General features: G+C 46.2%; 2 protein-coding genes across 2 annotated transcripts; one reads left to right on the top strand and one right to left on the bottom strand.

The window, feature by feature from the left end:
• Positions 1-8721: 8721 nt before the first annotated feature.
• Positions 8722-12953, top strand: LOC122821605 (keratin, type I cytoskeletal 13-like). Its single transcript, XM_044099680.1, has 8 exons — positions 8722-9293; positions 9761-9843; positions 10806-10962; positions 11037-11198; positions 11277-11402; positions 11921-11995; positions 12070-12251; positions 12684-12953. The coding sequence occupies exons 1-8, from the start codon at positions 8781-8783 to the stop codon at positions 12766-12768; spliced, it is 1383 nt and encodes a 460-aa protein (XP_043955615.1). The 5' UTR covers positions 8722-8780; the 3' UTR covers positions 12769-12953.
• Positions 12954-17322: 4369 nt separating this feature from the next.
• Positions 17323-27029, bottom strand: si:dkeyp-113d7.1 (uncharacterized protein LOC407709 homolog). Its single transcript, XM_044099683.1, has 3 exons — positions 26605-27029; positions 22299-22950; positions 17323-18143 (listed from the first exon to the last, which is right to left on the bottom strand). Exons 2-3 carry the CDS (start codon positions 22734-22736, stop codon positions 17409-17411), a joined length of 1173 nt encoding a protein of 390 aa, XP_043955618.1. The 5' UTR covers positions 22737-22950; positions 26605-27029; the 3' UTR covers positions 17323-17408.
• Positions 27030-27721: the final 692 nt, after the last annotated feature.

Here is a 27721-nt window from a genome sequence, read left to right on the forward strand (position 1 = left end):
GCAGCATTCAGCATCTATGCACCAAAAATCTGGAACAAACTTCCAGAAAACTGTAAAACAGCTGAAACACTGACTTTCTTTAAATCTCAACTAAAAACCCACTTGTTTAGAGTTTTATTTGAAACGTGATCAATTATAAATTTATTGATGGAATCTGATTTAATGTTCTGTTTTAATGTTGACTCTGTGTTGCATTGTGTTTCTGTTTGATTTGGTGTAAAGACTTTGAAATGCCTTGATGCTGAAATGTGCTATAGGCTACTAATAAAATTAGATTTGATTGATTTTGATCGATACCAACAACCCATATTAATCAATAATCTAATTGGATTCTACTACATCATTACCATCATCTGGGGAAATGCAAAGTAAATATATTCTATATTTTCCCCAACAGGTTTAAAGTTTCTGTTTCTGCTGCTGACAGTCCTGAAGGTCTGAGTTGATCTGAGACTGTAGCTGTTAAACAGACCAGAGGAGAGAAGGTCAAAGGTTATGAAGTTATGAAATAAGATAATTTGCTGCCATTTTACTAATTAAGCTCTAATAATATCTATTTAACCTCTAGAACAACCTGGATGCAGAATGATTTATAGATCCAAAAAAGCTCAAAGGGGTTTGATGTTAGCAACTCTGAGACCTACAATTATAAGACTGGAATATCAAGGCAAAGAAAACTCAGTAGCTGCTGGTAGGGGCCATTCAGGGGCCTCCAGACACTCAGGGGCCCCTAGAAATTGTAACACAGGCCATAGATCTAAACCTGTAGCATCATTTATAGAGAATGACAATGTTACCAAATTTTATTTAATGCATTCAGCTGAGAAAAATAAATAGTACATTTAGGATTTAATTAGGACGTTTACTTTGTATAAGTTATAGAATTATCTTGATTGATTGTTGTTACCATGGCTACAATATGATGTAATCTTTGTGTTTGAATTGGGTTTGTTCACAAATACATCACAGCAAATAACCAATAATCAGTGATTGATATTAAACTCGGCCAATAAACCTGGTCTTCCTCTGACAGATTCACCTTATTGATATTTAAACATGTTAGTGATGCTGAGGTTCTTAGTAGGACGGTTCTGGAGGGAGGGGGGTTCTGCCTAAGGCCTCATATTACCTTGGACCGGCTCTGCATGAGCAGCTGCTGCGATGCACATCTGTGGAATCCACCTGGAATCTACCTGGAATCTACCTGGAATCGACCTGGAATCCCCCGGTGGCCCCTGTCAGTCCCCCGATGCTTTGGAGACATTTTGATTCATTTCATTGTGGCGTGTTTGGCTTTTTTCTGCGATTCTATTTATTGCTGCAATATTTTCTCTGATGTTTATTTTGTGCATTCGGCCCAAATGCTCTAATTGGGTCGAATCTTCCTTTAACACTTGAGGTTCTGCAATAACTTCTTCAGCCGGGAACCTCCAGCCCAGAACCCGTCAGCAGCGGCTTTAAACCGCCTGGTAGAAACGTTAAGGAGAAGCAGAGCGAACAGTCAGCAAGTGGTACCGGGTGGTACTGGGGTGGTACCGGGCCGTAGCGGGTGGTACTGGGGTGGTACTGGGGTGGTACTGGGGTGGTACCGGGGCGTAGCGGGTGGTACCGGGGCGTACTGGGGTGGTACCGGGCCGTAGCGGGTGGTACTGGGGTGGTACTGGGGTGGTACCGGGCCGTAGCGGGTGGTACTGGGGTGGTACTGGGGTGGTACCGGGGCGTAGCGGGTGGTACTGGGGTGGTACTGGGGTGGTACCGGGCCGTAGCGGGTGGTACCGAATGATACCGGGTGGTACTGGGGTGGTACCGAGCCGTAGCGGGTGGTACCGGGGCGTACTGGGGTGGTACCGGGCCGTAGAGGGTGGTACCGGGCCGTAGCGGGTGGTACCGGGGCGTATTGGGTGGTACCGGGGCGTAGCGGGTGGTAGTGGGGCTTTGAGCTGCGTTGCGACTTGCTGTGGACCGACTCAAGCTGCCTGTAGTGAATCGGGCTTTTAGCAGAATGATGAAGTTAAAGTCAGACGTTTTCTCTGCAGCTGAAACATTTCTGTGTTTAGGGAGGCGGATTTTGTCCCGCTATTGCAAGAACGATTATAAAAATATACAGTTTTTTTAACGTCAACATCAGACCTACGTTTTTATTCACAAACCAATGTATAAAAAATATTCTTGCCCATAATTTGATAGTTAGAGGACACAGATCCGCCCTCCTCCTCCTCACCATGGACCCGATGTGTGAACAACATGGAGGTTCTGAGAGTCTTTATTAGACTGAGGGCAGCCAGACTAGTTTATTTTGCTAACTTATATTTAGCTAAATATTATTGCTGGGGGCCCAAACAGGCCTTCTGATATACAGATTAAAAATTACAAATTTTGAAAAAAAAAAATTTTGAAAAAAAAAATGTTAAAAAGGGCACTAGGGGCATCATGGATAAAAAGGGCAGGGGCTCAAGCCCCCTTTGTCCCCCCCCTTCTGCACGTGCCTGCCTGCAAAGCAGAAAATGTCTTCCCAATGGCCGCCACCGCTAGCCAAACAGCTAATCATGCTAACATGATAACTCTAATCATAAACATTAGCTCAGCATGCTAAAGCGTTACACCAGCACAGAATTTAGCAGAAGAATTTATCCAGAAATATTAAATTAGTGGAAGATAGAAGTGCTAAACAAAGTTAGCAAAAATGCTAAATGAAATATTAGCTACGATATTAGCAGATTAGCGGAAATGTTTATCTTTCCCTGTGTTTATCGCCACCAGGGGGCGTATTTCTGAGTGTCTGAAGGGGGCGGGGTCATTTAAGGTCAGGCGTGATTCTGGAAAAGTTCTTTGGCCCGACTGTTTGGGCCGGCCCAAAAGCAGACTGTAGTTTCTAAACAAAGCCACGATCTCGGCTCTGTCATCAGAAACAAGGTGGGGCGGGGCACAACCCCAGGCTGAATTTCTCTTGTCCTCATTTGCGTTGTCATGACAACTGCAATGCCACTCTGAGCAGCTCATGCGATGCTGGTTCAGCGATGAGACAGTAATTCTGGAACGACATCAGCAAATTCAGCTGCAATGTGGATGAGATGAGATGCAATTGGTCGAGACCAAGAAGCTGCTTCTCCGGATCAACTCAATGCTCAGGGCCTGCAGCCACTGCAATGCACAAAGTTCACAGATTCCTCACCTTTATCTCAAACAATGATCCCAAACCCACATCTACCCAGATCTGGACTGGGTAAGGCAGGGTAACACTATGATCCTGGAATGGCCTAGTTCAAGTCTGGACCAGTCAGCAGAGAGGACAGAATGATGACTGAAGCTACAGAGTTTTCTGCTCTCCCAGAAACATCTGAACCCCCGTTTCCTGGTTCCGCCTGCAGCGGATCCGTGACCCGTCTTTGGTTTCGTGAATCGGACCCGTCCCCGGCCCCCGGCGCCGTCACCCCTCCCAGATCTGCAGAGTGCTCATAAATCTGTTGATGCGCAGCGCTGGAGGGGAACTCTCATCAGATCCTGGAATGATCTCATCGCTCCGGCGCGCCACAACCTGATCCGAGTCCGTTCCAGGAGGTTCTGTTGAGACCTGAACCAGAACCCGGCTCCCTGACTGAACGGTTGGAAAGCCAGCAGACAGAGCCGGCGTTCATCCTGCCCTCTGCCTGCGTGCCCTTTGGCCAGGCGCTGAACCCAAGCCGCATGTCCCGTCACATTTTCAGCAGGTTGATCCTCTGAGCTCCCATTTGACCTTTGACCTCTAAACAGAAGCAGATTTCTAATCATCAAACCGGCCTCTCTGTTGATCATAATATTTTCTGTGAAGGTCGTCGAGCAAACGTCCAATAACGTGATCATAAACGATCAGCGGCCAACAGGCGTCCAGAAAATCACATGATAAATGAAAACAAACTATAATTTATTGTTTAGATGATTTATTGTTTCTCTCTCGTCTCGGGGGAAGCAGATCAGAGGCGGACAGGAAGAGGAAACGACTTTAATGTCTCTGTTTGTCTCCCAGTCTGGACCAGGAGGATCCTTCAGTCTCCTACAGACTGAAGCAGAAATTATTATGAATCATCAGTTTTCATGAAACTGGGAATCACCAGACAGGTGAACAATCCCGTCCTTATCGGACCGGTCGCCACTTCCTCACATATTAACGTCATATTTTATAAAACCACGCGGGTCAAAGTTCATAGAGACGAAGTGAAGGGAAAGTGACGCCGTTTGGACCAGAACCTGCTCAGACTCCAGGTTCTGGTGTGGTATGAGTTTATTATGAGTCGTTCCAATGTACAGGAGGAACAGAACCAGAACATATATGGTTCTGGTCCAGAACTCGGGTTACGGATACAGGAGTTTTAGGGGAATTCTGCAGGAATGAGAGGGAAGGCGGAGCAAGTCCAACACCTGTCAAACACAGAACGTCCTCCGAGATCAAACTAAAGGAAAACCAAAATGTTCCGGACCGGTCCGTCTGGTTTTAGAACTCTCTGGATCTTACGGGCTCTGCTGGACTCTGGTTTTCAGATCCCGTCCCTGTAAGCCTTCAGTATCGGACCGTTTGGACTTGAAACGGAGACGTTGGTAGAACTTTATCCTGGCGGTAAAAGTCCTGGTTCCACTGCCGTTCTGTTTGAGGTCTGATGTTCTCCCGGGTCTTCAGGGTTCTCTCTGGGTTCTCCAGCTGAGATCCTGGTGTTCCACACGGCTGCGATCAGATGAAGATCCTGGTTGTTGGTTAAATGATCATTTCAGTGAGAAATAATCTCTGAACTCCAGAAACCGTCAGTCTGGAGATAAACCAGTTTCCTTCTGCAGCTCACAAACTGAACGGCCTTCTAGATCTCAGCTTCTGGGAGATTCTTGATGTTTTCTGAAGAAATCACAGATTTAAACAGACGATGTGGTCTAACCCGAGAGCCTCTGGTGGATTTTGCTCCATTATCGAAGCTGGAGTCGTCCTCAGAGAAACATTGATGCGCAGCAATGAGCGGCAGAGTCAACGGATCAGTCTGTGTAAGGGAGAATGGACTCTTAGCTGCCCAGGGGGCCGCGGTCGTCCGGCGCCCAGCCGACCCAGCCGACCCATCCTCCACGCCACGGCGATTCTCGTCCTCCAACACCCGGTTGCTGCAGCAGCTGAGCGAGCAGCGGGTGCTGCAGCAACACGCCTGCAGTCAGACCCGCTCCGTGTTCCATCAGTGCTAACCATGCTAGCTGTCCATGTCCTGACTCACCACCAGGGGGCGTGTCTGAGTGAACCGTTTCTGCAAAATTCCCACAGAAACATAAATATAGAACCTTTAACTTATTTTGACAGTTTATTTGCAAAAATGTGATTTGGGTTTAGTTTCTTTTTCAGCTCATTAAACGTTGTTGGATCAGGAGAGGACGAGTTTGACTTTTATTAGTAGGAGGTTCAGAAGAGCCGGGTTATTATCCCCCAATGTTTTATCAGCCTGGCGGGCTGCCAGGTTTTACCTGCCCTCCCACCAGGCTAAGAGTTTATATTTGAAATTCCAGTAACTGTGACGGATTAAACCGGGTTTAATGGTTGCAACTTTAAACATTTTTCAACCAGAAAGCGTCTGGTGGGCGACCCAGAGTCCTGTGTGGGGTCCAGACATCGGGGCCGGTGTGTGGAGCAGAAAGTCCAAACCGCCTGCTTTAACGGTTCAAACACCAAATTTCATTAATACACAGAGGAAGCCGGCTAAGTGCTAATGCTAAAGTAACATCTAGTGGCTCACCGGCACCAGCAGGTCCAGTAGTTTCTTCTTGCTGTCTCAGGTTCCCCAGATGCATTTTCTACAGAAAAATCTGTTTTCCAGATTAGCCTGATGCTCTTGATGCTGTTGGTACCAGAGAGCGGCTGGTTGTCTCCGTGTTGGACTGGAAACCCGTCCAGGATTCATTCTGGACCTGCTAACATCTAGCATTTCCCTTTCAGAACCTGCAGGAACCATTTCAACAGGTTCTGTCTCGTGTTTTTGGCCCGAATTGGAAAATAAATTTCTCCACTCCTCTTATTGACTTTAGGGATTTCTTTCCAATCTGACAGAATACCTGGAGGTCTAATCTGAAGCGCTCTGGAAGGTTTGATGACAGAAATGCTGACAGTTTTAACAGGAACATCTTGAATAAAGTTTCATTTGCAGCGATTGGACCCGGAGCGATTGGACCCAAACTGATCCAAAAAGCTGCTGATGCAAGCAGAGAAATATGCAGCTGTGATGAGAGCCGCAGGCCGACGGCAGATTACTGCCTGTCAGTCACAGCCTCACCTTTAGTGCCTCGGATCAGAACCCACCTGCAGCAGGTTGGCATTCGCTGGAGCCAGAACCAGAACCAGAACCGACTGGAGCTCAGATGCCGACTTAACAGGAGGATTAAGAGCCACACAAAGAAACCTGCAGTTTCATTTTTACTCCATCAATAAAGAAGAAAGTTGTTTTTATGCCTCTGGTCCACGGCCAGCGTTCAGAACCAGAACCAGAAATTATGGAGTTATTTGGATGTTTCATAACCTGAAGAATATCCAAGAAGTTCAACATCTGTGTTGAAGTTATTACTGTTAAGAATGACATTTGAAGTTATTTTAAATTAAATACCAATGTTGAATAAAGTTAGATCTTTAATGACATTAAATTATTTTCAATCAAACTTATTATCAATATTTTTATTTTATCTTTAGGACAGTTGAGTATTTTTATTACTTATTATTTCATCATTAGTAGAAGTAGAAATGTTATTTTTGCCTCTTTAATAGAAATATTTTATTGAACTGTTTGGTTTTGTTTACATCACCATAAAAATACTCTAAACATTAAACATTGTGTTAATGTTTCAGTTTGTTTACCGTTAGCATTAGCATTAGCAGGACCGATGTTTGATTAGCGCTTTAGCGTTAGCGGAACTAGTAGTGTGGAACTGGAAGACATGAACTGGGTTCTGTTCAGACGCCGACTCCATCCGGTCCACTTCCAGAATGAACTCAGCTGAACCCCAGCAGAACCAGAACCGGCCTGGTGGTTCTACTCAGACCAGCAGGAGGTCCAGATTACCTGCAGGAACATCTTCAGGTGAGTCAACCTGAAGCCTCTGCTTCACTCTGATGATCACAGAAAATGTTCTGACCTTTGACCCATAGAATCACTCCGAGGGCCGCAGTCTGCCCCCGGACCACCCTGGTTCTGGATCAAAGCAGACTTTGTTTCAGAGCTTCACGCCCGAACACACTCTGCGCCGCGAGTCAAGCTGCGTCGCCATGGTGACGGCGGCCCAGGGCGCTTTCCCACAGCGAGCCGTTTCAGTCCGCTCTGAGAGCGAGATCAGCGCCAGGTTACCTCAGGAGCTCCAGAACCGGTCCGACCACCAGGCCTGCACCTGGATCCACAGAACATTATGATCACCAGCAGAACCGCACCAGAACCAACTGGAGGTCCGACGCATTCTGGGTTTATTTTGTGTCAAAACAGTAACTTCACTTTTAAAACGGGCCGTGATTAGCGCTTTAGCGTTAGCACAACATTCATACGTTCTGCAATGTCACATGCAGTGAAAGAATAACCACAGAAAGTTGAGTGGAAGGAAAAAGTGCAGCAGCGGAAGGTGAACAGCGGCCTTTGGAGGATCATTAAGCAGAATCCAATCCAGAACCTGGAGGAGCTTCATTGGGAGTCAGAACATCTGGACCCAGACGGGTTCTGAACCAGAACCACAAGCTGGTCCAGTGACCCTGATGGTTCTGGGCTTCATGAGCCTGAAACAGGACCCGATCCGAGGAGGAAGAAGAAACCAGGACCAACGATGAGGACTGCCCTGGACCTACAGAACCTCAGCAGAACCTGGTCTGGGTTCTGGAGCCCAGACCACAACCGAGACATCCATCCATCCATCCGTTTTCTATACACCCTTTATCCCTGATGGGGTCAGGAGGGTGGCTGGTTCCTCTCCAGCCAGAGGCGAGAGGTGGGGTTCACGGGGTCACAGGGTCACCCTGGACAGGTCACCAGTCTGTCGCAGGGCAACACAGAGACACACAACCATTCACACTCACACCTAGGGAGAATTTAGAGAGACCAATTAACCTGACAGTCATGTTTTTGGACTGTGGGAGGAAGCCGGAGAACCCAGAGAGAACCCACCATGCACAGGGAGAACATGCAAACTCCATGCAGAAAGACCCCGGGCCGGGAATCGAACCCAGGACCTTCTTGCTGCAAGGCAACAGCTCTACCAACTGCACCACTGTGCAGCCAGAACAGAGACATTTCTGTTAAAATCTGTTTTTTTCATGAGTTTTCTGAAACATTCTGATGTTCTGAGATGTTCTGGGTTTTCCAGAACCATCAGAACCACAAAACATAAATGCTGCATAATAATTCATGTGTGGATTCTCCAAACTGGACCGGTTCTGTTCAGCAAGTGGTTCTGTTTTTCCCAGGTTCTGTGGGTTTTTATGATCCTCCATCAGAACTGCACCTTGGGCCAGACTGCGGTTCTGGACCCGGTTTGGACCTGGACCTGGTTCGGTTCTGGACCCGGCAGAGCTGCAGCAGTGGCACCGCCCTGGCCTGGTTCTGGTTCAGACAGGTCAGAACAGAGCCTGATGTCTGGGCCGGTTCGGTTCTGCTGCAGGTGTTTGCCTCGGTGGGTGTGGGGTCTTGGCTCCGCCCCCTCACCTGAAGCCCCGCCCACCGCGGCTCCATAAAAGGCCGCCCGGTCCGCCGATCCTCACTTCTCCTCTCTCCTCCTCTCCTGAGAAGACAGACCGACTCCTCATCTTCATCATGGCCACCATGATGTTCTCCTCCTCCTCCTCCTCCCGGAGCTCCATGGGCGGAGGCCTGGCCCGCTCCTCATTCGGCGGCGGCCTCAGCTCCTTCAGCGTGGCCGGGGGGGCCGGCGGCGGCGGCAGCATCAGGGTCTCCCGGGCCAGCCGGAGCTTCTCCTCCGGCGGGGGCGGCGGCAGCGCGGCCTTCGGCTTCGGCGGAGGAGCCGGTTCCGGGTTCGGCGGCGGGTTCGGTGGGGGTGCAGGTGGCGGGTTCGGAGGGGGCGCGGGGTTCGGTGCAGGTGGCGGTGCCGGGTTCGGAGGAGGTGAAGATGGCATCATCGGCAACGAGAAGTTCACCATGCAGAACCTGAACGACCGGCTGGCCTCCTACCTGACCAAGGTGGCGTCGCTGGAAAAGGCCAACGCCGAGCTGGAGCTCAAGATCCGGGAGTTCGCAGAGAGCAAGGTGGGCCCGTCCAAACGGGACTACAGCCACTTCTACGTCACCATCGCAGACCTGCAGGCCAAGGTGAGTCTGCACCAAGACCCGAAAACACCCGACAACACCCGACAGGACCCGAAACCACAACTTCAGAAAGATGCTGACAGCGGCAATAATCTGCAGAAATTAGGAAATCTGAACATATTTATTAAAGATTTTGATAAAAGATTCTCCAGATGATTAAAAAGTTTTAAGCAGAGAAACTTTTCATCCCGATGATGCCGCACCCAAAAGACCGTCAGCAATAATCATATCTATAACGATCATATCTATAACGATCATATCTATAACGATCATATCTATACCGATCATATCTATAATGATCATATCTATAATGATAATATCTATAACGATCATATCTATAATGATCATATCTATAATGATAATATCTATAACGATCATATCTATAATGATCATATCTATAATGATAATATCTATAATGATAATATCTATAATGATAATAAATGCTGGTTTTGGGTTGTCTGTGTTTTCAGATCGAAGCAGCCCTCGTCGCTAGAGGCTCCGTGATGCTGAGTATCGACAACGCCAGACTGGCTCAGGATGACTTCAGGATCAAGTCAGTGTGTGTGTGTGCGTGCGCGTGCGTGTGTGTGTGTGTGTGTCAGCACAGGCGCGCCCTCTCCTGGCGGAACGTCCCCATTACATGGAAAAATCAGTGAAAATGCATCAGGAGCTGCGGGGCTGGATCGATTAATCAGTTATTGAAATAATCAAGTAATTTTATAATTAAACGCTAGGTGCAGCACACAGACTATTAAAAGGTAATTTGTTGATAAAACACAGAAGAAATCAATCCAAAACTGAAGTGGTATTTTTATCTTCACACAGTTCAGATTCTGAAATAATCTGCTATTTCTATAACATTAATAAAAATTAGCTTTCCTGCAAGAATAAATAAAATGTCATTATTTTTTAAAGCATTTTAAATATTTGCCTTTTTTATGTATTTTATTGCAGATTAATAGGTCAAATTAAAACTCTGCAGAATGAGCCTTTTTTAAATCCGATTAATTGTCTGAATAATCAATAACAAAAATAATCATTAGCTCTATCAGGTAGGCAGCTGACCTTTGACCTGTCCAGATAATTCAATTCCAAAATCCTTTATTTATCCCAAAATGAAGTTAAATGTTGTAACTCATTAATAAGGCTACAGTTGCTTAATTAATTAGTTTAATGTTACATTTCTTCCCAGTTTGTCTTGTTAATTTTCTAAAAATTTAACAAGTTCTTACATTTAAAAAAAAATTATTTCAAAAATAAAAAACATTAACGTAATTTTATTTTAAATGTTAATAAATTTTTAGCATTTTCTAAATTTTAGTTATTCATCAACAAACATTAACATTTGAAAATAAAAAAATAAAATAATTAATTTAATTTAATTTTAAAAAGTTATTGTTTTTAAATTCGTAAAGTTTGCCAAAGGAAATGTCTCCCAGTGATGTAAATCCAGCGACTCCTCCGGCCGCCGAGTCGCTCCTGGCGGTTCTGACGCGCTGCCGTTCGCGCCTGCAGGTACGAGAACGAGCTGTCCATGCGCCAGTCGGTGGAGGCCGACATCGCCGGGCTGAAGCAGCTGCTGGGAGAAATAGGCATGGCCAAGGGCGACCTGACCATGCAGATCGAAAGCCTGAAGGACGAGCTGGTGTCCATGAAGAAGAACCACGAGGAGGTAGGCGAGCCGCCGCTGGGTTTTCACTGCCTCCCACAGGCTGACGCTTCAGCTGCCGCTTCCCTCCGCCGCAGGACCTCCTCTCCATGCGCTCCCAGGTGGGCGGCCAGGTCAACGTGGAGGTGGACGCCGCTCCCCAGGAGGACCTCACCAAGATCATGGAGGAGATCAGGGAGCACTACGAGTCCGTCGCCGTCAAGAACCGCAAAGAGCTGGAAGCCTGGTTCCAGGCCAAGGTAGGAACCCGACCGCGCGCAGCATGAGCCGGCGGAGGTTCTGTTATGTTACCGAACCGAAACGTCGTCTTTCTGCAGTCCGAGACGCTCACAAAGGAGGTGGCGTCCACAGAGATGACTCTGAAGACGACAACCACAGAGGTGAAGGAGGTGAAGAGTCAGCTGCAGGCGCTGGAGATCGAGCTGCAGTCCCAGCTGAGCATGGTGAGAAACCTGACTTTTACAGAAACACAAAGTTACAGGAATAAAGTACCAATACCCTGTTTCTATGGAAAATCTGAATGTCATAAGAACAGAGTTAAAGTGATGGAAGTCAGAATATCACAGGAATATATTAATGTGAGAATAAAGTCAAAATAATACAAGAATAAAAATATGAGAATGAATTAGAAACATCAGGGAAATAAAGTCATAATAATTTTGAGAATAAAGTCATGAATAGGAATGTTGAGCAGCTTGTGAAGTTCTACTTCAGTATCAGTTTTACGAGTAAGAAAATACTTTATGCTTTTACACGTCATCAAATTAAAAACAGCAGAAACAAAAAGTCTGTTGAGAAAAACCACAGCGGAGCAGAACATCCAAAACTTTCTCTCATTTGATAACTGCTACCTGGTAAAACAGAATCTTTATTCTGCAAATATAAAGATTTTATTCTCAATTAAATGATGAATTATAAGCAGCACTGCGGAGGTTGGTCTGATTTAATCGTCTCGTTGCAGAAAGCGTCTCTCGAAGCGTCTCTCGCTGACGTTCAGAACCGCTTCGCCATGCAGCTGAGCAGCTTCCAGATGATGGTAAGCCAGAGCTCACCTGTGAACTGCTGAGGCTGATCTGAACAGCAGCACTCAGCGCGAGGTTACCTGTGCAGGTGACGTCTCAGGAGGAGCAGCTGCTGCAGCTGAGGGCCAACCTGGAGCAGAAGGGACAGGAGTACCAGATGCTGCTGGACATCAAGACCCGTCTGGAGATGGAGATCAGCGAGTACCGCCGGCTGCTGGACGGAGAGGCAGCAGGATCCGCAGCAGGATCCGCAGCGGGATCCGCAGCAGGGTGAGAGTTAAAATGGAGGCCAGCGGTCTGCAGACACCCAGCAGGTCTGTTTGGTGGAGATTAGCAGCATCTTACTGACCTGAAGCTGAAAACTGGATTGAGGAACATTTAATCTACTCAGTGACCAGCTAATTCCTGTTAGCATTGCATGCTAATGGCTACAGTTGCCTCTACATTCAAGCAGTAAAGCACCAGATTCACATATTTAAATCTGAGAAAGATTTAATGATACACAAACTTCAAACAGGAAAAATTAAATCTCTATAAAGGCAGCCATCTTGGATTGGTAAGAAACCTTCAAATTTAATCCAAGAGGATTTCTCTCCCTCTTTTTTCTTCTTTGTGTTTGTCTTCATTAAAACATTTTCTGACTCTGAAATATATAAAATAAAAGCACAAAAGAAGAGACTCACCACTTCCCTTCTTTTGCAGGCTTTCCTCTTCCTCCTCCTCCTCCTCTTCAACCACAGTTACCAAAACTGTGATCACCAAGGTGATCGAGGAGAGCAGTAGTTAAGAGCATTCACACGGCTGTCTGATGGGGCGGAGTCGAATCTTGACCTTTCACCTTCCTGCCGATGAGGAGCGTCCATCTCATCTTCTTCCTTTTAACTCACTTCCTGCTGTGACTCAGTTAAAGATGGTGAATCTGTGAGGGAAACTTTCTGTCTGTCTTCAACAAATAAACTAAACTAAACTCAATAGAAATCATCTCGTATTTATTTGAGTCTATTAAAGTGTTTAAATCAGTTCTGGAAAAACTCCATTGATCTCACATCTATCAGCCAATCAGAATGGAGGGAAACTTTCTTCCCTACCTGAGAGAAACGTAACGCAATCTATAAAGGAAGGAGGTTTATCACTAATCCAATTATAAAATACAACAAACTATCTGCTAATGAATAATACAAAGGAAGCATAAACTATTAAAGACTAAATACATTTCTAAAACCAAGAGGGAAAGTTTTCTGACTAAAGCATTTAAAAAATGACTAAAACCAGAAAAAGTGGTTGAGAGTTTATCAAAGTCTGACTTTAGCCTCTGAGTTTACCATAGCCAACATGCTAAAGATAGCAACATGCTAAAGATAGCCAACATGCTAAAGATAGCCAACATGCTAAAGATAGCCAACATGCTAAAGATAGCAACATGCTAAAGATAGCCAACATGCTAAAGATAGCCAACATGCTAAAGATAGCCAACATGATAAAGATAGCCAACATGCTAAAGATAGCAACATGCTAAAGATAGCCAATATGCTATAGATAGCCAACATGCTAAAGATAGCCAACATAATAAAGATAGCCAATATGCTAAAGATAGCAACATGCTGAAGATAGCAACATGCTAAAGATAGCCAACATGATAAAGATAGCCAATATGCTATAGATAGCCAACATGCTATAGATAGCCAACATGCTAAAGATAGCCAACATGATAAAGATAGCCAACATGCTAAAGATAGCAACATGCTAAAGATAGCAACATGCTAAAGATAGCCAATATGCTATAGATAGCCAACATGCTAAAGATAGCCAACATAATAAAGATAGCCAATATGCTAAATATAGCCAACATGCTAAAGATAGCCAATATGCTAAAGATAGCCAACATGCTAAAGATAGCCAACATGCTAAAGATAGCCAACATGATAAAGATAGCCAACATGCTAAAGATAGCAACATGCTAAAGATAGCCAATATGCTATAGATAGCCAACATGCTAAAGATAGCCAACATAATAAAGATAGCCAACATGCTAAAGATAGCAACATGCTAAAGATAGCCAATATGCTATAGATAGCCAATATGCTAAAGATAGCCAACATGCTGAAGATAGCAACATGCTAAAGATAGCCAACATGATAAAGATAGCCAATATGATATAGATAGCCAACATGCTATAGATAGCCAACATGCTAAAGATAGCCAACATGCTAAAGATAGCCAACATGCTAAAGATAGCCAACATGATAAAGATAGCCAATATGCTAAAGATAGCCAACATGCTAAAGATAGCAACATGCTAAAGATAGCCAACATGAGAAAGAGCCAATATTCTATAGATAGCCAACATGCTATAGATAGCCAACATGCTAAAGATAGCCAACATGATAAAGATAGCCAATATGCTAAAGATAGCCAACATGCTAAAGATAGCAACATGCTAAAGATAGCCAACATGATAAAGATAGCCAATATGCTATAAATAGCCAACATGCTAAAGATAGCCAACATGCTAGAGATAGCAACATGCTAAAGATAGCAACATGCTAGATATAGCTAACATGCTAATGTTAGCATTGGATAACTTTGGGATTTAGCTCATTTATTTTTTGTCACTGCAACAAAAGAACTGCAGATAATAAAAGAAGCAAATATCTAAAATGTTGAGTTTGAACAATCATAAATTCATCCTATGGCAAAAAAACCTGATCCTCAGGGATGCGACCTCTTTTTTTTCCCCACCAGGGTTTTTTTTTGTGGGCTCTGGTGTCCCTTATACCACAGTGGGGTGACAGGAAAGGGGGAAGGAGAAGGGGAAAGACATGTGGCAAATGGCATCGGGTCCAGGAATCGAACCCGCGACAGCCACGTCGAGGACTAAAGGCCTCCAAACGTGGGGCGCGCTACCATCTGCGCCACCGGACCACGCCCCAGGGATGTGACCTCTGACCTTCTCTTGCTGCTACATTAAAAGAACATCCTGTTGGAAATGTGAGAATGAAAGCACTTTCTGTCCTATTCAGAAGTGCAACAGTCATCTGCTTCCTTCACCTTGTTTCCTTCATGATGTTGGACTTGATACCTTAAATCTGAACTTATTTATTATTTAGAGCTGAGAACAAATTGCTTAAACGTGAAAATTAAAACTCAAACTTAGAAGAACAAAACCATTGGAACCAGATTTCATCAGATGCTCCAGGATTTCACGGTTGTTTTTGTCATTTTATGCAAAGTCACTGATTTTGTGGTGCTATTTGTAACAAATTGTGAGGTATTTTCTTCATTAAACCCCTTCCGAAGAAAAAACGTTAGTAAAAAGTTAAGCAGACAGACTGGAGACAAAGATTATTAACAATCCACCAGGTGTTTGAATATAAGCTGCAGGTGAGTCAGATAAGCAGCAGGTGGCGCTGATCCCTGATGGTTTATGAACAAGAAGGTGAAAAAAGTCCATGAAGCTTCAGCGTCTTTTCAAGGGTTTATTTAAGGTTATTTATCTTTATCTGGCCCCATTTTATAACCTTTTTTTAATATTCGGTAGAAATATTCCTCTACAGGAAGTGTTGTATAAAGGTTTAGAGATACAAACATATATCTATATTTTGGTGGACGGGTACTCCTGGTTTTCCATCAGATAAATAAATGGTATGATAAAACAAATGCGTCCAAACAAACACATTTTTAGATTATTCGAGCTGAAATAAATATATTTGTTTTTATTTTTGGAGATTCGTCCACCCCCTCGCCCATAATTTAAGTTTAAATTAAATTATATATATAAATAATATGGTAGCTTTCAGAATCAAGCACTCATAGCCTGATATCTGGGAGAAAAGATTAATTTCTATACGTTTTGGTCTTTCAACACAAAAACTCAGTTTAACACAAACGAAAACTATTCATTATTAAATCTCCAATAAAGTGGAGATTTGAGAAACCTCCGTGTGGAGGGAGAATCCGCGCAGTGCAGGCTGCCGCAGATAAAGCGCCAATAAATCCACATGTTTGCTTTGACACGATTCCCGTTATTGTGTTTTAATAACTTTAAGTTCTGATACACCGTTTAAAGCAGTTCAACACAAACGAAACCCCTGACGTCATTAAATATCCAACAGGAAGTCCCTGTTGTTGTGAAGCCATCTGATTGGCTGATGCGTTTGAGTTTTGCGCTACACTGCCCCCTAGGGGCCAGGCGAGTTTTAAACAGTGTGCCGCTTCATCAGGTAAAAAATGTGTGAAAACGAAACCGTTAAATATTTTGTTTTTAAATAATGTGGACATTTCCATCTTCATAAAGATTTTATGATGTAAAACAAAATAAAATTGAATGAATCTAACATTAGCACTTTAGTTTTCTTTCATTCCCATCATTGTTTAATGTTTATTTATTGCATATTTTAGTCAAAAAAATGTTTCTTTTTTTAAATGAGAAATGTTTTATTTTTTATTTGAATCATTCTTGGAGGCCCGGCTTCAGAACTCTGCAGGTTCCTGTTGTGGAGAAAAAGCAGAGGAGTCAAAGGTCAGGATGTAACATTATGTCTTTAATAACGTCTCCTTTACAGGATGTTGCATCACTTCCTCTGTTTTCTTTGTTACACTTTGTTGGAGCAACATAATCCATTCGAGATTTGTACACAGTGAGCGATCTCCGTGGAGCTGGGGGGGTCGGGATGTTTGGTCCGAAAGCCCGGCGTTCCCGCTGAGCTCGTCTGGAAAAATTATCTGGAATGATTCGGAGCGAAAAGGAACGCCGCCTGATTATCGTCAGCAACGAGACGCCGGTCGCGTCCCGGTCCGAGGACGGCCGGCCTCAGAAGATCGCCTGCTGCAGGCAGGAAGCCCTCTGAGGTCAGAGGTCAACGTTAACCAGAAAACACCTGAAGTTAAGAACCAGAACCCACCGGAACCGGATCACAGAGCGGACGGAAGGAGCCGCAGAACCTGACCCGGCTTTTAAACATGAAGTTACTCTGGATGCGGCTCCTTTAGAACCGACAGATCCATGAGACAGTAGGTCCGGTCCGGTGCGGTCCGGTCCAGTTGGTCCGGTGCTGCTGGTCTGATTCAGTAAAAAACTGGAAATATTTATAAAAAAAAAACAAACAAACAAAAACAAACATGAAACTTTTGTGCTTGTGTTTCATAAGTACTCCAAAAATACAGACAGGTCCTGCAGAACCGGTCCAGTTCCTCCTCCCCCCCACAGTATATAAGGTGAACAAACACACACGCACACACACACACACACACACACACACACACACACACACAGCCTTGCATAAATCGCTCCTTTCACTCCGTCCACAGATAAAATGTAAAAGAGCACAAAGGTATGAAAATGTAAGAAAAGTCATAAAGAAACCTTTATATAGCGCTTGTATAAAAACAGGAATAATACTTTGACTCTCCGGAGGTTAAAGGTCGGCTTTAGCTGCTGTCGCTGCTCACGGCGCTGCTGCCGCCGTCGCTGCTGGTGCTGGCCGTGTCGGCCCGCTCCCGCTTGTGGATCTGCTCGTGCGCCTTCAGGTGGCCCGACTGGCTGAAAGTCTTGGCGCAGCGGGGGCAGGCGTACGGCCGCTCGCCCGTGTGGATCTGCTGGTGCGCCTTCAGGTGGCCCAGCCGGCCGAAGCTCTTGCCGCACTGCGTGCAGCCGAACGGGCGCTCCCCCGTGTGGATCTTCTCGTGGGTCTTCAGGACGCCTGAGTTGCTGAAAGTCTTCCCGCACTGTGAGCAGGAGAAGGGCTTCTCGCCTGTGTGGATCTGGATGTGGTTGCGGTAGCTGGTCTCCTTGGTGAAGCTCTTGCCACAGTGCTGGCAGCAGAACGGCCGGGTCTTGGTGGTGATGAGCAGACCCAGGCCGGCGCCGGCCTGGCCCGCCCGGCCCGCCCCGTCCGCCGCGGGCTGCAGTTCGTACAGCGTGCCCTCTCCAAAGTCGGGGTCGGGTTTGCCCAGCCCATCTAGCAGCAGGGCGTCGGGCCGCAGCTTGTTGAGCTCGGTGCGCAGCTCGGCCATGTGGATGGACTCCAGGCCGTTGTGGTGCAGGTGGGCCGACACGGCGCCGGCATCCGGGTACTCGGACTTCAGCGCGCCCAGCTCGGCGCTGTAGTAGCAGTGCAGGTCCACGGCGTGGTCCGACTTGATGTACTCCAGGGTGTCGGTGACCTGCAGGAGGAAAACCACCCGATGAGTCGGACCTGGAACAGACCAGAACCGCTACGAGTTCTGCAGACCACAGGTCTACAGAATGGAAATGAGAAAATCATTTCCATTTTAAGAACAATGTTAGAATTTTATAACTTCTCCTTCAAAATTTAAATATAAAACAAAACTTATTGAGCATTTATGAAGTTTTACTTTTAGGAATGAGAAAATACTTCATCTTTTAAAACACCAGCATCAAATTATCAGCAGCAAAACTTTGAAGCAACAGACAGCAACTGATGGAGCAACAGTCGGAGCAACAGACAGCAACTGACGGAGCAACAGTCGGAGCAACAGACAGCAACAGACGGAGCAACAGACAGCAACTGACGGAGCAACAGACTGCAACTGACGGAGCAACAGACTGAGCAACAGACAGCAACTGACGGAGCAACAGACAGCAACAGACTGAGCAACAGACAGCAACTGACGGAGCAACAGACTGAGCAACAGACAGCAACTGACGGAGCAACAGACAGCAACTGACGGAGCAACAGACAGCAACTGACGGAGCAACAGACTGAGCAACTGACGGAGCAACAGACTGAGCAACTGACGGAGCAACAGACGGAGCAAAAGACGGAGCAACAGACAGCAACTGACGGAGCAACAGACAGCAACTGACGGAGCAACAGACAGCAACAGACGGAGCAACAGACGGAGCAACAGACGGAGCAACAGACAGCAACAGACGGAGCAACAGACAGCAACTGACGGAGCAACAGACAGCAACTGACGGAGCAACAGACAGCAACTGACGGAGCAACAGACAGCAACTGACGGAGCAACAGACAGCAACTGACGGAGCAACAGACAGCAACTGACGGAGCAGCAGTCGGAGCAACAGACAGCAACAGTCGGAGCAACAGACAGCAACTGACGGAGCAACAGTCGGAGCAACAGACAGCAACAGTCGGAGCAACAGACAGCAACTGACGGAGCAACAGACAGCAACTGACGGAGCAACAGACAGCAACTGACGGAGCAACAGACTGCAACTGACGGAGCAACAGACTGCAACTGACGGAGCAACAGACAGCAACTGACGGAGCAACAGACTGAGCAACAGACTGAGCAACAGACAGCAAGTGACGGAGCAACAGACTGAGCAACAGACTGCAACTGACGGAGCAACAGACAGCAACTGACGGAGCAGCAGTCGGAGCAACAGACAGCAACTGACGGAGCAACAGACAGCAACTGACGGAGCAACAGACAGCAACTGACGGAGCAACAGACAGCAACTGACGGAGCAACAGTCGGAGCAACAGACAGAGCAACAGTCGGAGCAACAGACAGCAACTGACGGAGCAACAGACGGAGCAACAGACAGCAACTGACGGAGCAACAGTCGGAGCAACAGACAGCAACTGACGGAGCAACAGACAGCAACTGACGGAGCAACAGACAGCAACTGAGGGAGCAACAGACTGCAACTGACGGAGCAACAGACAGCAACTGACGGAGCAACAGACAGCAACTGACGGAGCAACAGACTGAGCAACTGACGGAGCAACAGACTGAGCAACAGACAGCAAGTGACAGAGCAACAGACTGAGCAACAGACTGCAACTGACGGAGCAACAGACAGCAACTGACGGAGCAACAGACTGAGCAACTGACGGAGCAACAGACTGAGCAACTGACGGAGCAACAGACAGGCGGAGCAAAAAGGCGGAGCAACAGACGGAGCAACAGGAGCAAACAGACAGCAACAGACTGAGCAACAGACAGCAACAGACGGAGCAACAGACAGCAACTGACGGAGCAACAGTCGGAGCAACAGACAGCAACTGACGGAGCAACAGACAGCAACTGACGGAGCAACAGTCGGAGCAACAGACAGCAACTGACGGAGCAACAGACAGCAACTGACGGAGCAACAGACTGCAACTGACGGAGCAACAGACAGCAACTGACGGAGCAACAGACTGAGCAACAGACAGCAAGTGACGGAGCAACAGACTGAGCAACAGACTGCAACTGACGGAGCAACAGACAGCAACTGACGGAGCACCAGACGGAGCAACAGACAGCAACTGACGGAGCAACAGACAGCAACTGACGGAGCAACAGACAGCAACTGGCCGACGAGCAACAGACTGAGCAACTGACGGAGCAACAGACAGCAACTGACGGAGCAACAGACTGAGCAACTGACGGAGCAACTGACGGAGCAACAGACTGAGCAACTGACGGAGCAACAGACTGAGCAACAGACTGAGCAACAGACTGAGCAACTGACGGAGCAACTGACGGAGCAACAGACTGAGCAACTGACGGAGCAACAGACTGAGCAACTGACGGAGCAACAGTCGGAGCAACAGACAGAGCAACAGTCGGAGCAACAGTCGGAGCAACAGACAGCAACTGACGGAGCAACAGACAGCAACTGACGGAGCAACAGACAGCAACTGACGGAGCAACAGACTGAGCAACTGACGGAGCAACAGACGGAGCAACAGACAGCAACTGACGGAGCAACAGTCGGAGCAACAGACAGCAACTGACGGAGCAACAGACAGCAACTGACGGAGCAACAGACAGCAACTGAGGGAGCAACAGACTGCAACTGACGGAGCAACAGACAGCAACTGACGGAGCAACAGACAGCAACTGACGGAGCAACAGACTGAGCAACTGACGGAGCAACAGACTGAGCAACAGACAGCAAGTGACAGAGCAACAGACTGAGCAACAGACTGCAACTGACGGAGCAACAGACAGCAACTGACGGAGCAACAGACTGAGCAACTGACGGAGCAACAGACTGAGCAACTGACGGAGCAACAGACGGAGCAAAAGACGGAGCAACAGACGGAGCAACAGACGGAGCAAAAGACGGAGCAACAGACTGAGCAACAGACAGCAACAGACTGAGCAACAGACAGCAACAGACTGAGCAACAGACGGAGCAACAGACAGCAACTGACGGAGCAACAGACAGCAACAGTCGGAGCAACAGACAGCAACTGACGGAGCAACAGTCGGAGCAACAGACAGCAACTGACGGAGCAACAGTCGGAGCAACAGACAGCAACTGACGGAGCAACAGACAGCAACTGACGGAGCAACAGACTGCAACTGACGGAGCAACAGACTGAGCAACTGACGGAGCAACAGACTGAGCAACAGACAGCAAGTGACGGAGCAACAGACTGAGCAACAGACTGCAACTGACGGAGCAACAGACTGAGCAACTGACGGAGCAAAAGACGGAGCAACAGACAGCAACTGACGGAGCAACAGACTGCAACTGACGGAGCAACAGACAGCAACTGACGGAGCAACAGACTGAGCAACTGACGGAGCAACAGACAGCAACTGACGGAGCAACAGACTGAGCAACTGACGGAGCAACTGACGGAGCAACAGACTGAGCAACAGACTGAGCAACAGACTGAGCAACAGACTGAGCAACAGACTGAGCAACAGACTGAGCAACTGACGGAGCAACAGACTGAGCAACAGACGGAGCAACAGACTGAGCAACTGACGGAGCAACTGACTGAGCAACAGACAGCAACTGACGGAGCAACAGACAGCAACAGTCGGAGCAACAGACAGCAACAGACGGAGCAACTTGTGTCAGATAACTTTCCAAACTTTCTCATTAAAATGACTTTTTACACAAACATTTATTTTTTTTCTGCTAATACATTTTTTTTACAGTGTTGTAATTAACAAAAATCTGTGATGTATGATGTCGGCCATGCTTACAGATGTATTAGCATTTCAGCACTAGCATGCTAGCTGTTTGTGTATTTTTTTGGTTCCTCCATATTTTATGTTGATTTACAGTTTTATGTTAATCTGCTGAAACAAGCTGATTAGTTTTATTATAACTAATAAAAACTAAAACAATATTGAACTAATCTAAACAAACTATATATTTAATAAAAAAAAAAAAACTAAACCATTTTAACTTATAAAGACTAAACATTTAACTAATAATTAACGCAAACTAAACAATATTTAACTAATAAAAACTAATTAAATCAAACTGAATTAGACAAAACGTCTCATAAAAATAAATCTAAGTTGTAATAAAAACTCCAGAACCATCAAGACTCTGGTTCTGACCCGACCGGGCCACGTCAGAACCGCCTCTGGTACCTGGGAGATGTAGTCGAACACAGAGCAGGGCTCGTAGTGCGACTTGTAGTCCAGCTCCGACGCGTCGCCGTGGTGGAACGCCAGCTGGTGGTTGTCATGGTGACCGTGGTGCTCGGACTTGATGTAGTCGAGGCCGCTGATCTCCATCTTGATCTGGTCGTGGCCCAGCTCGGCGGTGGACAGCGGCTGGATCTCCGACAGGTCCACGGTCCGGATGGGCTCCAGGTCGCCGTCCTCCGGCTCGCTCTTTACGCACGGCAGCATCACCAGCGGCTCGGCGATCTCCGCCGCCAGTGAGCTGAGCGTGGGCGTGGGGCAGTCTGACGACAGCAGCGCCAGCGTGGGTGTGGGGGGGGCGGCGCCGTCCAGAGGCAGAGGGGGGGAGCCGCAGTCCGGCGGCAGGCCGAGGCCCAGACACTCTGCCTCCAAGTCCGACATGTGGAGGGGCGGAGCCAATCCTCCTCACCGCTCTCCGTACTTACGCCTGAAGAGTCGCCGAGGCAACAAGCCACGCCTCTTCCTCTCCTCCTCCTCTCCCCACGGCTGCTGGGGGGGGCGGTCCTGATGGGGGGTGAGGGGTCGACCTGAGAGGAACCAGAGACGATGAGGAGAAGGTCCGAGACGTCAACGCCGTCACCTGACTGGAACCAGCCTGCAGGGGGAGACAGAGAGGGGACAAAAATAATATTAATTATTATTATTATTATTATTTAACGCCTTCAAAATGGGGCTCTGTCTCTTTAAAACTCCTGCTCTTTCTGAAGCTCCGCCTCCAGGAAGTCATGCCAACATGGCTCCTCTATTAACCCTGAAACGTTTCTACCAGCTCTGCTCTGAGAACCTGATGCAGTTCCTCCAGGTGTTTGCTAATTGCTGCTGGCTAGTCTGAAGGAGTTGAGAGAGACGGGCGCTGGGAAGCTGCAGCTGTGAGGAGGAGCTGCGCCTCGAAGGCGGGGCTAGCTCCACCCTGGAGCTTTGCAGCTGAGGGTTAAAGGATTTATCAAACACGCATGAAAGAATTAAATGAACACTCCAGGTTCGTTTCTGATGAGGACATAAAAACATTTTAATATGATAGAAAGATGAAAAAGTTGGTTTTATGTAAAACTGGCAAATCAAAAGGGCATTAAGTTGCTATGAACAAAAAAAAAAAACATGAATATGAAAAATGATCTCCTGATCTGCTACATCCTATTTTAATGAACTGACATCATCAAGTCATTTAGAAACCATCTATTAACCAACCATAATTAATTCACAGCACTGTCATTAATCAGATTAAACTGTTTGACAGCCATAATTAAGAGTTTTATTAATTCTGTATCCAATATTTAACAAATGAAGTTTATTATTGTTTTTGGTTGTAGTGGTACTTTCTATTTAGCTGCATTAATTATTCATTATATTGTAATTAATCATAAAAAACCAATAAACAGAACCTTCTCCAGCACATAGTGGACAGACAGAGGAGAACCTTCTCACATAAACTGCTGCAGCTCTGCTGTTGTAGAGACAGATACAGGAAATCCTTCCTGCCACATGAAATCTCACTGTACAATAAAAGATAAATCATTGTTCTGCACTAATCAGCCCAATTTTGCACAACTGCACTGTGGCTCACTGGCTGTACATATATTACATTTACATATCTGCATGTTTTAATCTCTGTAAGGACTGCTCTTAAGTTGCATTTTATATTTTACAGCACTTTATAATTTTACAATTTGTAGCATTTTATATTTATTTTATTTTATCTACAACTAGTTGTTGCTGTGTCTTGTCTTTATGCTGCAACTGCGAAGTAATTTCCCTGCTGGGATGAATAAAGTACTTCTATTCTATTCTATTCTATTCTCTTTTACCGGCATTAATTAAATTAGTTTAACAGGAGCTGCATTCACTGACGGCAGGAAAACAGACCAAACCTTTTCTTGCATTTTTTTTCAGTCCTCCTGCTGCAGACTGTGTCGCAGCACAACCTGCAGCAGGAAGCATCATGTCAGGTTACTTCCTCCCTCTGAACTCCAGCAGCTTTAGTCCTTCATGTCTCCAGATGTTTCATCTGTTTGGGAATAAAGTGGAAAACAAACGCAGCAGGTTTCCATTCCAATCTTTAACTTGGTTAGATTTTGTTTCCTCTTTCATCTGCCAGCAGCGAAGGATCTGCTAATTATAAGAGCCATAAATCAGCATCAGTATCGGTAACGTATCGGTATCAGTAAACCTTGATATTCATCTCTGATCCAGATGAATATTAATATCTTCTGAATATATTATCCAGCAGTTCCAGACTGGACCAGGAGAGGAAAGGGTGACATGCGCTGCGTTCACTGACTCCGGCTGGGATGCGATGCGTTCACTGACTCCGGCTGGGATGCGATGCGTTCACTGACTCCGGCTGGGATGCGATGCGTTCACTGACTACGGCTGGGATGCGATGCGTTCACTGACTACGGCTGGGATGCGATGCGTTCACTGACTCCGGCTGGGATGCGATGCGTTCACTGACTCCGGCTGGGATGCGATGCGTTCACTGACTACGGCTGGGATGCGATGCGTTCACTGACTACGGCTGGGATGCGATGCGTTCACTGACTCCGGCTGCTTCCATCATTTTCAGATGTTGTTTATGTTCAGATTTATCATCTGTCTTCTTCTGCTGCAGAACTATGACGCATGTTTCTCGTCAGCAACGTAAAAGTTGGATAAACGGCGACGTTCAGACTGCAGGCGCTTTGGAAACTATCAGTTTTAGTTCCACATCTGGAAGAGGAACAGATAACTGCATTACGCCACACTAATGTAGCTCTTATTGATTTAATTCTTATTTGGGCCAATGTTAATATTTCTACTATAAACTGGAACATATATATTTTCCTAACGAAAAGTTGACCACATCACTAGTATTGCATCTCTGCTCCAAACTACCCACAATGCAACGCTGCATAACTGTCACATGACCAAACGCCTCCACAAACAGCAACAAGATGGAAATAAACGCCAGTTTTTAAATATATAATATATTATTTATCGGTTCCTTACGGTGAGTAAAAACTTCACAAACTTAACGACACTGATGTAGAAGAAAGGAAAAGAAAAATCAGGAAAAACCCAAAATCCTGGCAGGTTTGGGTTCATCTGTCTGACATTATCGTCACAACTAAACCAGATTCTGATCACATTCTTTACCACAAAGGCATCAAGAACACTTACAATTTACAGACATTTTCCTCGTCATCAGTGCTTTCAAAAGCTGTGATCGTTTGGACAACAATTCCTGTAATATGGCCACCAAAGGACTGCATGGATTAAATATTGAGCCATTATATTATGAAGCCAATGGAGTCCCTCTGCCGCTGACTGGCAGAAATAATGTTCATGTTAAACTCAAAGAAGGTCTCTGCTGTTTCTTTGGTTGCTGTTTTACTCGCTCGGTTCAGTCTGAGGAAAACTTGGGTTAAAATTATGGGATGGAGCAGCTCCAGGTGTCCATCAGGTCCTGGGCCAGATGTCCTGGTGATGATGGAAGGACTGAACTGGTACCAGGGTCAAAGGTCAAGCTGATGCCAGCTGATGAAGGCTGAGATGGTTTCAACATAAATATGATGGGAATTTCTCTTTTTCACTCATTTCTGAACCTCCAGGTTTTTCTTATCGTTTAAACAAACAGAAACAAAAGTCCAGGAATTTAAATGTTTTTCTTTTGTCCTCACTTATCCCTGGAAATCAAATTCTAGTTTTATAGGATCAGGAAATGACCCGCAGGCGCTGACCGTTACCTGTCTGCTGTCACACAGCCACGCAGGCTCACGCACACCGGCCCACGCACCGCCGCCGTGACCTCCTCCCGGTGGCGGCTCTTTCTTGACCTCCTCCCGGTGGCGGCTCTTTCTCCGCCTCCAGACAGCGGTAGAAAGCTGCTGCTGTTTGCGGAGGGAGTCGCTCTGCAGCCGCACCAGCAGGGCCAAGCTGTTAGCCGCTAGCAGCTACCAGCTAGCCAGTGGCCATCTTGTTTACGGCGAACCAGCGGGGCTAGCTGCAGCTAGCATCCCGCAGAAAGTGAGAGTGAGGCGGCCACAGGAGGAGACACAGCGGCTTCATTCAAGCTGCCTGGCCGCTTTATGCATCCCACAGGCAGGCTGCGGGCACCAGAGACCGGCTGACACCCTGACACGGAGCCACAGAACCGGGGGCGATACGAGCGGCGGCCCGGTCCTCCGTCAGACCGTTAACAGGCTCCGAACAGAGCGGAACTCCGCGGCTCGGGGCTGGGGAGAGGGAAATCCCCGGAGAGGGAGGTTCTTACCTGCGGGTGACCCGCTTCATGGTCCGCTATCCTGGTTCTGCTCGGTTCGGTTCGGCTTCCCCTCAGCTGCGGTAGCTCAGTCCTCCGGACCCGCCACGTCCACCTCGGCAGAACACCCTCTCCTCCTCCTCCTTCTTCTCCTCCTCTTTCACTGACTAATTCCCCTCCCTCCTTCCTTCATACCTTCCTTTCCTCCCTCCTTCCTCCCGCTCGTGCACACACATACCCGTTCAGGCGGGTATCTGGGTCACCATGACAACGGCGCCAGTAGGTGGGTACAGCTGTGAGGGCGCGCGCAGAGCGGGTACGCGCAGTCATCTCGCGCTCTGCCTTTTGATCTCCATTGTTCAGACTGCACGCGCCGATGTGCTAATTTGAATTGGTGAATGAATGAGGAGCAGCACGCGCCCCGCTGAGCCGGGGCAGCCAGGGCACGAGGCAATTATCTGACGTCACTACGTCCCAAAGAAATGTTTGCTTTCTTAAGGGAACCAAACACATTTCAGAATGTTTTTCGTTATATCAGCGTTTAAATACTTAACTTCTTTATTAATATCAAATTATTAGTTTTATTAATTCAATCTGAGCTTTAATTTAAATAATGACATTAATATTATGTCCTAATACTTTATTCCCATTTCTTTTGTCAGTTTTTATGTATGTTTTGTAATTTACTTATATTAATTTAACACATATTTGTTCAAATATGTTATTCATATATTTTGTTTTCATTTATTCTTATTTCATATTTAATATTTTCATATGTGGTATTTATTTTTTGACAGGTTTTTTTATGTGTCATAATGATCACCTTTTGAGCTCTTTAGTTGTTACCATTTTAAATAAAATATTTTTTATGTTTTATTTACTCATTTTAATTTATTTGCACCATGTTTCATATTTAATAGCCATGTTTGCTGTTCAATGAGTTCTTTAGTCTGGGACTATTTTGGTTTATTTGCCTGTTTATTGTTTCCTTTATTTTTGCACTTTTCTCTTTGTTTTCATTTCGAACCTCTAAGGAACACTGTCACCAGTTTTACAGCAGAAAAATGTGGTTTATTGATAAAGTGATGAAAACTGAGTCATAATCAGTTAACTATTGGTAAATGAATGG

The sequence above is a fragment of the Gambusia affinis genome, linkage group LG19 (genome assembly GCF_019740435.1).
Source record: "Gambusia affinis linkage group LG19, SWU_Gaff_1.0, whole genome shotgun sequence".
Taxonomy (NCBI): domain Eukaryota; kingdom Metazoa; phylum Chordata; class Actinopteri; order Cyprinodontiformes; family Poeciliidae; genus Gambusia; species Gambusia affinis.